The sequence below is a fragment of the Ipomoea nil genome, unplaced genomic scaffold (genome assembly GCF_001879475.1).
Source record: "Ipomoea nil cultivar Tokyo-kokei standard unplaced genomic scaffold, Asagao_1.1 scaffold0982, whole genome shotgun sequence".
In the NCBI taxonomy this organism is placed as follows: domain Eukaryota; kingdom Viridiplantae; phylum Streptophyta; class Magnoliopsida; order Solanales; family Convolvulaceae; genus Ipomoea; species Ipomoea nil.
This window is the reverse complement of record NW_017617410.1, coordinates 77,725-89,184: the sequence shown is the minus strand read 5'-3', so window position 1 is coordinate 89,184 and position 11,460 is coordinate 77,725. Positions and strand designations below refer to the sequence as shown.

The following is an 11,460-nucleotide window of genomic DNA, read 5'->3' as shown; positions in this document are numbered from 1 at the left end:
CAACTCGAGATGTATTCTACTGATCACAAAGTAGAATGCATCAAGACATGCTCATAACAAAGAATACACATTCACACATTGGCAACTACATGCCACAGTGACAACTACATGTCACAAGTATCATAGTTCCAAGTTCCAACCTTATGCCCTGTTCCAACCTTATGGCTACCCCCGGCCTTATTTCAGTTCCAACCATTACCTCCGAGTGCCACCCTGTACTTCTGAGTCCAACCTTATACCGCCAGGGATCGTCGTCCCCACTACAACAATCTCCAACAAAATCTCCTACATATGAGTACACGAGGGTACCATTCATTTCATTCACATAATCTCCTACATATGAGCCTACGCTCAGGTCACACCACCAATTTCAATCATAGTCACACAAGTCATCATCATTACCAAGAGGACTAAGGTTCCACAATAACCTTAATCAAGTATCAATCAAAGGGTAAAACGATTACATACGTTCATATCATAGGAATCAATCAATGGATTACAACAAAGACATGAAGGATCACAATCCGACACCAAACGATGGTCAACACAAGTTGCCAATCTCAATAGGAAAGGACAAACCGCACATACTAGCATTTCAACATCAAACTAGCATGCTTATCAAACGAGTAAGCCAAAAGTAGTTCCATAGAACATACAAGACTCACAATAGTCCAACGAATCACAAAGTCGGACACTTAGCACGATTCAAGACACCAAATCCTAATATTGATTCCTAACTCATCGTTCTAAACATACGAAACATCAAGAAGACTCACAAATAGCCCAATAAAACAACATCGGGAGGTCAAAACATCAGTACCGAGTCAAAAGAATCACGGGGAACAAATCCCCGCCAACCAACATATATGTTCCCCGCGGGTGGGGCCACGGGTGGACAACCACCCGTGGTTCCGCCCGCGGGTACTAAGCCCACAAGCCACGTTCCCCGCGGGTGGGGCGGCGGGTGGTGCACTGCCCACCGTTCCGCCCGCGGGTACACCCTGTACTCCAAAAATAATCCTTTCGGGGATTTTCAACAACAAGTTCAAATTCAAGTCCAAAACACTCAAAATCTCACACAATACAACAATATGACTTGAACCCAAGAAATAGCCAAGCAATGACATACAGGAACCCTAAGAACAAGCTCTAAACATGCTTTACCACAAGACAATGCATAAAATCTCACATTTCAACACAAGAATCACAAGTAGAAGCCAAGAAATCATCATATAAGTAAGAAAATAGGTTTTGTAAAGCATGGGTTACCTTTGTAGCCTAAAACTTCACTTTCTCACCCTTAGAAAGCTTCTCCTAAAGCTCTTATTCAACACCAACTTCATAAACAAACCAAAAGACAACAAAGATTCTATTTTTAGAAAAAGACATCTCAAAGGAGGTCAAAAACACCAAAGGATCAAGGATTTTACCCTCCCCTATGCTCAAGATTAGGAAAGTAGGAATCTTGGAAGACAACTTGCAAGATTTAGGATTCCCAAATTTTAGCTTGGAGAAGAAGCTACCAAATTCTTAGCGAGAAGGTAGAGATTTTGTGTTTAGATTGTTGGTGGATGAAATGAAGAGATGTTGCTAGGTTAGCTTGGAGCACAAACTTTAGGTTGAAAGACATCTTTGCCCTTACTAAAGTTGGAAGAATAAGGAAACAAGGGAACAACCCACTAAGCATAAGGTACAATCCTTTGACCTTGATTGACTAGTCAAATTCTAGTCGCTCGACTATTGAATTTTCAGGATTTTTAGGAATAAATTAACAAGAAGACTAGGATTAATTCTCTAATTAATCATTGACTAGAGTTGGATTTACGGGGTGTCACAAATAAACAACTTGCTTTTCTTCTTGCTTCCAAAAAAAACTTGTAGCTCTTGATTCTCTTTCTTCTTATCTCCAAAACACAGCATACCTCTTCTAGGGTTGAGGAAGGCGCAATTTTATAGCGGGAACCAAGCGAAGAACGAAAAAGGAAATTTTCGCGCCAAATAGGATCTCGGCCCAGCCTAGCGCCTCGACCGTTCAACGCGTCGAACCGAGGCGTCATTTTCTCGAATTGTTACGGGAAATGTTCGACGCCTCGAGACTTCGACTGCTCGACAGCAAGAGTTGCTGGAAATTTTGGGCTCGACGCGTCGAGTCTCCTGTGTCGACACTGTCTGGTCCACTTTGGCTCCAAACTCGTTCTAAAACTTCTCTTGCCTTTGAAATTGAACTAGAATGGTTCCAAAACACTAACAAACACCGTAAAATATTTAATCAAGTGTAAAACTAAATCTAAATGAGAAAACAAATGAATATGCAATTAAAGTATCAAATTGATGAACTTAGGCTCACAAATAGATTCAAACTCACTTATTGTTTATATCTTCACAATCTCTCCAAATGTGAAATTTGTCAAATCAAACTTAAATTAATCCTTTATTACTCCGTATTAAAAAAAAAAAAAAATGGCTTATCTTAATCATCTCATCACCTTCATCGTAACATCCTCGGGACAAAGAGTCAAAAAGTTTCATCACCTTATTTACTTTAAAGAATTTCACCTGCGGCGATTACATATACATATTGCCAACATCATATATGTCTTAGTTGTCTCCATCAACCATTTCTTCTTGTGACATATGGGTTCTAGTTGTCTCCATGTCCGGCGCGGCGACCACTGTCCACAGGGAAATCTTAAATTAAAGCACACCGCCAAAAGTATTATATTAGCAGGATTCGTATATAAGAGAAGTTGACCACAATACTATAATATTTTCGAGGATGGACGTAGGAATTTTGTCTGTTGGAGTTGAAAAATTAATTTACATTATCTTTGGCTATATGTTTCGTCAACATTAACTTTTATTTTAAGGGATTTCTCCATAACGTACTAAAATAAAATATTAAATTATGAATATAGTTATTCGATTATATTATACTAATGGCAAACATTTATTAGTTAATCTAACAAATCAAATAGTATCAATCAAAATAATCAAAAATATATATTATACATTATACAGGAACTAACATTAGACATATATACCTCTCAAAAAAAAAAAACATTAGACATATAAACACATTATATTATTTATATACACTTACATACACTGATACACACTAATCTGACAATAAACTAATACTCGAAATATCTACTATACTAATAAGATCTACTATCTACTATACTAATAAGAGTCCAAGAAAGTTAGTCCTATAATGGGTAGAAAAAATGGTGGTCAAATTTTTTAATCAAATGAATAGCTCAGATTGATCGGATTTTAATTTTTCCTTGATATTTCCTAATTTATTCTTAATGAATATGATTATCCGTTAACTTTTCCGCTAAATATTATCTTTTCCGTTAATTTTTGTTAGTTCACCGTTAACTTACTCATTGATTTCAATAAGAAAGGTCTTAGGTTCGAACCACATCCCAATCAAAGTTCGCATAATTAGTAGTTTAGTACTTTATTTTACTCTTATTAAATTAAATAATAATTTAGTAGCTACAACAAAAAATAATACATATGTATTTTTTTAATTTAGAATTATGTGTCTACAATACCTTTATTCAAAAAAAGAATATTCATTATCAATAAATTAAATAAGATAAATAATTTCATTAGTTATAATGTATTTATTTTTCTCCAATATAAAAATTCTTTACATTCAAAATTTAAATTCATCAATTGATTATATTCGCTACATTGTCTCTACAATGTCTATATTAAAAAAAATTATTCATTATCAATAAATTAATTAAGAGAAATAATTTCATTAGTTATACTGTCTTTATTTTTCTCCAATGTAAAAATTCTTTACATTCAAATTCATCAATTGATTATATTCACTATATTGCCTATTATCTTTTTTGTGCACTATTTTTTAATTAAATATCAAAGTTATAATACAAAATAATGCTATATATTTATTTACCATGTATTTTATTAATACCATGAAAATTTAAAAAAAAATTAATAAAGCCAATTATATTAACTACTTGAGGGATTTGTTGACAAAGAGATATTCAAATCACACAACAAATTGAAGTGAGAAACAACCTCGCAATGTCCTTGTTCGACAATCCGCAGTTAGCGGTTAGCGTTAGCGGATTTGACCAGCGAATTATATCAACGGTTGGTAAAAAGATATTTGAAAAAATTAGCTGTTTAAATTAACATTAAAATGACCTAAGGGTATAATAATAATAATAATAATAATAATAATAATAATAATAATAATAATAATAATAATAATAATAATAATAATAATAGTAATAGTAATAGTAATAGTAATAGTAATAGTAATAGTAATAGTAATAGTACTAATAATAATTGTTTTAATAATAATTTTTTTTTTTTAATTTAGATGTGTTTTGGAGAAATCATTCTCAAAAACGTTATGAAAATATTATAAATTGCAATATTTATATTTTTAGTGGTTTGGAACAAATTGTTGCTTTAAACTGTTGAATAACCAAAACACTTTCTTTAACATTTTGATCTTTGGGTTACATTATATTTACCAATCGTCAAATATTTCTGGGTTACATTATAATTAAAATCTTTAAATTTTTACTACATCTAAATTCCTTAAATTATGAATTTCTTTATCCATAATAATTTATTCAACAATAATGGTTGAACTAAATGAACACTGAGCAAAACACCTAAAGGACTGGTACTGTTGATTCATTCATTGATCTTGTATATATGTGCATTCATTAAATATATTAGAACCCTTTGCAACAAAAATACTTGGTTACTATTTAAAAAGAAAGTTTAGTAACAATTATAATGAATCTCCTATATTACATTGTATTTATATACTATGAATTACATATTTAAATAAACAAATTAGACATTAAATTACTTATGTTGAACTTCTCATATATAATCTTGCATTTATATACTTTCAAATATTTATTTAGTTATAAACATTGGGTAGAAAAAATGACCGTCAAATTATTAAATCAAATGAATAGTTCAGATCGTTCAGATTTTAATTTTTTTCCTCGAGATTTCCTAATTTCTCCTTAATTATATGATTATCCGATCCGTTAACTTTTCCATTAAGTGCCGTTAATTCACCGTTAGTCTAATTCTAATATTAAAGTCTTATATAGAATTATAACTACAACATTAATCTAATTCTAATATTAAAGTCTTAATAGAACTCTAACCACAAATCCTACTGTCGGAATCTCCTCAAACAATATTAGTATATATTTAATATTTTATGCTTTAATTTTAATTTGCTCTCCCTTATGTCCCATAGTTGGTTTCAACCATACCCATACAATTATTTTATTGACAATTATAATCAATCTTGACTATATTATCTTGCATTTGTAAACTTAGAATTACCAATTTAAATACGCAAATTCAACATTCAATTATCTACGCATGAACAATTCTAATATAATCTTGCCTTGATATACTTTAAAATACTTATTTAAGAAAAACATTGGGCATTATCCCAATCACGCAATGCGTGTAAAAAACTAGTATATACAATATACATGTTGGAAAAAATAGCTTAAAATGACATATTAAGTGGCTATTTTGTGGTACAATTATATGTGGGGTTCACTTCCAATTTGGGTTGGGTCAAAGTGGATTCGGGTTCTTCGTAGTGAGATGAAGAGATTGATATATTGTACGCTCAAAACGGATAATGGGTAAATGAGATATTGATTCTCAAACAAGATCCATTATTGAATTAGAAAAATGAAGGGAAAAAGCTTGGGAGTAGCTTTTGTCCCACATTGGTTTGGGAAGAGGATTTGCATTACTATTTATACAAGAGCTCTTTTAAAGCTTATTGAAGTGTGTAAAATAGAGGTTTTTTCTCAAATCCCAAAATGAGACTAAAAAGGCTTGATTTAGGCCTAGAATGTCAAATTCAACAGTTACGGGATTAATTTCTCTATTACTTTTAATATTGGAATTTAAGTCATAGATAATGGCCATATTGTTTCAAGGGTTACAAAAAGTGGCCCGCAGAATTTGACAACAACAAGAAAATCATATTATTTTCAGCTTCAAAACTCTCTGCTTCTACTCCTTTCTTGGCCTAATTGTGTTCATCCCGTTGCTCTAGTTCGCCGGGTTCTTTATTTAGGTGCTCAAACATTGAATCGTAGCACATTTTATCCTGGAAAACCTAGGCTACAACGCTCCTAGCACTTGTGGGAGGTAGCAAATAAGGTTTTAAGAAAATAGTGATTCGCTCGACTTGTGCTAACCACCTACACCAACCCGAACCGTATCTCTTCACCCTTTCCTTCCCAATTTTCTGTAAATAATAATCCTTATTTTGTAGGATTATTATTGGATTTTACCAACGAAATATCCAAAAATACATACACATCATAAAAGAAAATCCAAAACAAATCAATGAAAAACAGACAAAAGTAGAGAAACATATATAAACAAGAGTTTGAAAATCAGAAAACAAAAGTTAACCACGGTTTGCATTTCATTGCCGGCCTCTATACTGTTCAAGATTTGTGAATGTTTTTGAGAAGACACTTTCCCCCTAAGGCCATAAGTTATATGCTTTTGACACTTTTCTCTCTTGAATTATTCATGTATTTATATTAACCTCCTTAATTATTGTAAAAGTGTCAGTTTTCTCCTAATATGTTAAATGAATATTTTTACCTTTACAATAAATATTTCATTTATTTTTCTTTTTCAACAAATTAATGCTTATATAGTTATACGTAGTGATGACCAAAGTTTAGTTCGAACCGAACCGGACACTCTAGCAACCGACCGAAAAGTTCATGTTATGATTCAGAATCAGAATCCAATATTTGGGTTTCAGTTTATTAAAATCGTGAACAGCACTCGATTTTGAATCGTAACCGAAATCGTTCGTTTTGGTTGTTATAGTGTTCAGTTCGATTTGAACCCAACCGTATTCATTTCTACATATAAGTAATAATTTGCTGGAGAAGAAAAATAAATGAAATATTTATTTTATAGGTAAAAATATCTATTTAACATATAAAGAGGGGAAATTACTACTTTTAAAATAATTGAGGACTAATGTTGATATATGAATAATTCAAAAAAAAAATTATAAATTAAACATAGTTTAGGGGCAAAAAGTATTATTTCCTTAAAAAACTATCAAAACCACTTAAATTTTAAAATAAAATCAGTGGGGTCCACTGACCCCTACTCTTAATTACACAAAATAAATTGTGCAATTAAGACGTTGTCTATGAGTATATATTAAATTAAAAGACATATATGTCACTATTCATGAATAACGTGGAGTGACCCACATGGGCAGCTCAACTGGTCACAGAGGTGAAACTTTGGAAGAATAATTAGGGATCGAGTTTCACCAGCGACAGTGTGGGAGCAACCCTCTCAAAGTGAGGGGAGTTCTACCTTTTGGAAGAAAGAATGAATAACAGCGAGTGGTGGGCAGGTGGCCACGGCTGTATTTTTTGTTTTTTTTTTTTTTCTTTTCCTTTCTAATAAAATGAACAATTTTAAAAGAATTAACGTGATAACGTTATCTCGAATCAGTAAAAATATAAACACAAATAATGATGCCAATGTCATTGATACCAAAGAGTATTTAATGATTTTATGTAATTATGTTAAGTTTTATCTTTAATTTATTAACTAATTTTAAAAATAATAAAATATGGCATTATTAATTAAAGTCAAACTTCAAATGAAATTATTAAATTAAGCAAAAAATCTCCAGACATGCATATAAAAAGGACACCTTATTTATAACAAACATTTGTTCAGTACATCACAAAAGTCATACACTACACGACACGTACAAGAAGCACACAATCGCCAAAACTATCCTACATCACATAATGAGAAGTTGACAATAGTATGGCTTTTTCTCTCTTTTTATATCTCTTTTTTAATTGTTTCTTAGCTTTCATGACTATTAGATTCGTATAAAATACGAATTAATTAAACATCAAACATCCGTATCAACATTAACAGACAAGAGCATTTTCATGTCTAGGTGGCAAATGAATCGACCACATCACTTCCTAGGCTCTGAACCGCGAGGTTCAACTTCCCGACAGGGATCTCGAGCTCTGCAACCAACTCATCTCTCTCCTCGGAGGTTTTCCTAGCAACTTCCTCAAGAGTGATATACTCACCGTCGTCCAACTGGAACAAGTTGCAACTCCGCAGATTGATGGCATCCAATACCATTTTTCCTACGGCCTTCGGTACACAACCTTCCACACTCACACCCTTCCTGACAAAAATCCAACTCAAAACCATCCCATAAGGTAGGCTCTTCCGGTTGTGGTCTCGACAGAAAACCATGTGTTGCAACATCAAGGCAGACAGATTAAACTTTACCATGTTCTTCAGACAAAAAGCAAAGGTACACTCTAGCTTCCCCAACAACCGACTTTTGTTGTTATTGGGCAACAGACAATCCGATACAAGCATCACCAAGATTCTTTGCTCGGCCGACAACCATTTCTTCTCCGGTTTGGAGGCTTGAGTGAAACCACTCGTCCCGCCCAACAGATAACTCAAATAGTCCTGGTACCCCATGGTATCCGTACTAATCCAAGAGTTACCACTGTACAGAGAAACTCTCGTAGCGGTTAAACTTAAGAGCTGAGCTAGCCTCTTTTCAGACAGAACCACTTTCACACCCCTCACCTTAGAGGTGATTTCAAGCTTTCCTCCATCTTTTGTCACAACCATGTGACGATAAAACTCCTTAACCAAGCTTGGGTATGTCTCGACCCTTATGGCGAGAAACCCATCTAACAAGCATTGATATCTTAGCATATCTAACAAAGAACTTGGGAAAGATTCCGGGTCGAAAGCTTTACCTTCTAAAACGAGATAATGGGCATCCACCCATTCCACCTTCCTTGCCAAACTTGATCTCCTAGGCATGATTGAAAGGTGACCCAAAGCTCAACAAAAGGGCCCAAGACTTTTCTCTCATCTTCTTCTTCTCTCTCGCCGACTCTCTCTCTCTCTCTCTCTCTCTCTCTCTCTCTCTCTCTCTCTCGCTGCTTTTCTCGATTTCCAGCGGACACGGCTGCTCGGCGGGGAACTCCGGCAGGTGGCGACGGCGACGGCTGGTCGGCGACGACGGGGCAGGTGCGACGGGCGGTGAAGGCGACGGGTGGTGGTCTCAGCTGAAGCTCACGGGTAGAGGGGGAAAAAGGGGGAAAATAAGGGTTTTGGGATTTGGGGAAAAATTGAGGAAAAGAAGATGATTTAATTTGGGAATTTTGGGTAAAGTGAGAATTTATGGGTTAGATAGAATTAAAATTGGGTAAGGTTCAAGAAACATAATTAGCTTAAGTGGTTCAAGGGTTAGGTTGGTAAATGGTACACTTGGGTGTGAAACTTAAGGTTTACAAAATAAAATTTACTTAGTCTTTTTTTTTTTTTTTTTGGCTACACAAGGAGTTCTATGGGTTTTTCTACTATGGGTTCGCAAGGGCATTTAGATAAATTTAGGTGAACCACAAGGATGATTGGGTTAAAAAATACATGTGCAAGGTTACGGAATTAACTCAAGCATGACTCATTTTAGAAATAAACAATTAACTCTACGAAAGGCTTACACTTAGGACTAAAAGAATCAAGCAACAAAGAAGACAAGGCAACACCAAAAGACAACAGAGGAAACAAGGCAACACACAAAAGTAACAAGGAATAAGATGTGTTCTAAAGGCAAGAGTAGGCTAGAAAAAGGATTACCTGCTATATCCTCCTCAACTAAACCCTCCGTCTCCGCCTGAGATCACCCCATCACAAAAACTCTAGCCGATGGTCTGGCTCCGGCTGCTCCACGACTCGAGCTCCATTCTGCTGCTCCTCTAGGTCCCGTAGATGGTGCCAACGCCCTTTGACTAGCTTGCTGAGGGCATGCAGCGGCCTTATGTCCTCGCTCTCCACAACAGAAACATCGGAACGCAAAGCTGTTGCAATCCTTGCCTGTATGTTCCTTCCCACACTTTCGGCAAGTGAACATCTTGACTTGACTCCCGGGCTCCGCTCGTGTTGGTCCTTGAGTTGGAGGAGGTGCATTCTTGGCTTGGAAGTTCTGTCGCGGCCTCTTGAAGTTGGAAAATCCTTCACTCTCGGTCCTCTTCCTTGCAATCTCATAAGATCCACGTTGCAGCTGCTGCACCCGATACAAGTCCGCGGCACTCAAGTATGCTTCCTTCAAAGAACTCGGCCTACTCATTGTTAAAGCCTTTCATGCCTCGTAGTTCAAACCGGCTACGAACTTCTCAACTTTGGCGAGCTAGGTAGGGACAAGCATCCTGGCGAAGTTAGCGAGCTCTAGAAACTTCTTGTGGTACTCAACCACCGATGAGGAACCTTGTTGAAGGTGCAGGAACTCCTTGTACATCGCGGCTCGAACATGTGCCGGATAGAACCTCTCACGCATCCGATCCTTCAAGGCAGTCCAATCAAAGTCAGGCTCCTCGAGACAAGCTGGGCCCTCATGTATCCACCACAAGTCGGCCTCGTAGCTGAAGTAGAACGTTGCAAGCTCCACTCGCCGCTCCTCCGGGCATCCAACAACGGAAAAGATCTTGTCAAACGTCCTTACCCACTCTTCAAGAACAACGGGGTCTTCCTCGCCCGCGAACGTCGGGTGTCTATGGCCCGACACAAGGCACCCTATATACCTATGCCCGGCAGGCTGAGGAGGTGGAACGGGATGGTTGTTGTGCAACAACACCTCGCTGAGGGTTAGCATAGCCTGTGTGAGCTGCTGCAGATTCTGGGCAAGCTGTTCGTTCGTCGGTGTCTCCGGTGTACGTGCACGCTGACGGGGAGGCATCGCAAAGCTTCTAGAACAACAAAACTGTTACAAACAAAACACCAAGCAAGCAAACAACTGTAAACAACACACAGCTCACCGCGCGTCCTAAGAATCCTAAGTCCTAAACACTTAGATTCTTACGGTCGTCTTAGAGTCTCAAACCAAACTTAACCACTTAGAAGTCTAGACTCTATCATCCTAGGCTCAAACCTAGGCTCTTATACCAACTGTAACACCCCCGATTTCCATGCCATTTTATACTTAGATATGCAAGATAATCTAACCACAATATAAGCAAACACAGCGGAAGTCTAACTATATAAAACTGGAAAACGAAGAGTGTTATGCCACGTCCACACTATAGTGAACGCACAGGCAAGAACATCATCACATCACAGTCTAGAAGTCTAACATAAGACAAGGTCAAACCAACAACAATCTATTGTTTATCACAAGAGGCACACAGGCCCATAACAAAACTAAACAGAGTCTGAGGGAAACTGCACTAGCCATCTCTATATCGCGCTCGCCACTACTCGGGACCTGAAAAGCACATGAATAAATGGGACGACACCCAGTCAGCGAATAATGCTGGTAACCCATCAATACGCGTCAATAGCACATATAGATAGATAGTTTATTGCTAAATCATT

General features: G+C 36.2%; 1 protein-coding gene across 1 annotated transcript; it reads right to left on the bottom strand.

Moving 5' to 3' along the window:
* Positions 1-9,772: 9,772 nt before the first annotated feature.
* LOC109179960 (ATP-dependent RNA helicase glh-2-like) lies at positions 9,773-10,219 on the bottom strand. The gene has a single exon (XM_019329434.1). It carries the CDS (start codon positions 10,217-10,219, stop codon positions 9,773-9,775), a length of 447 nt encoding a protein of 148 aa, XP_019184979.1.
* Between the last annotated feature and the right edge of the window lie 1,241 nt (positions 10,220-11,460).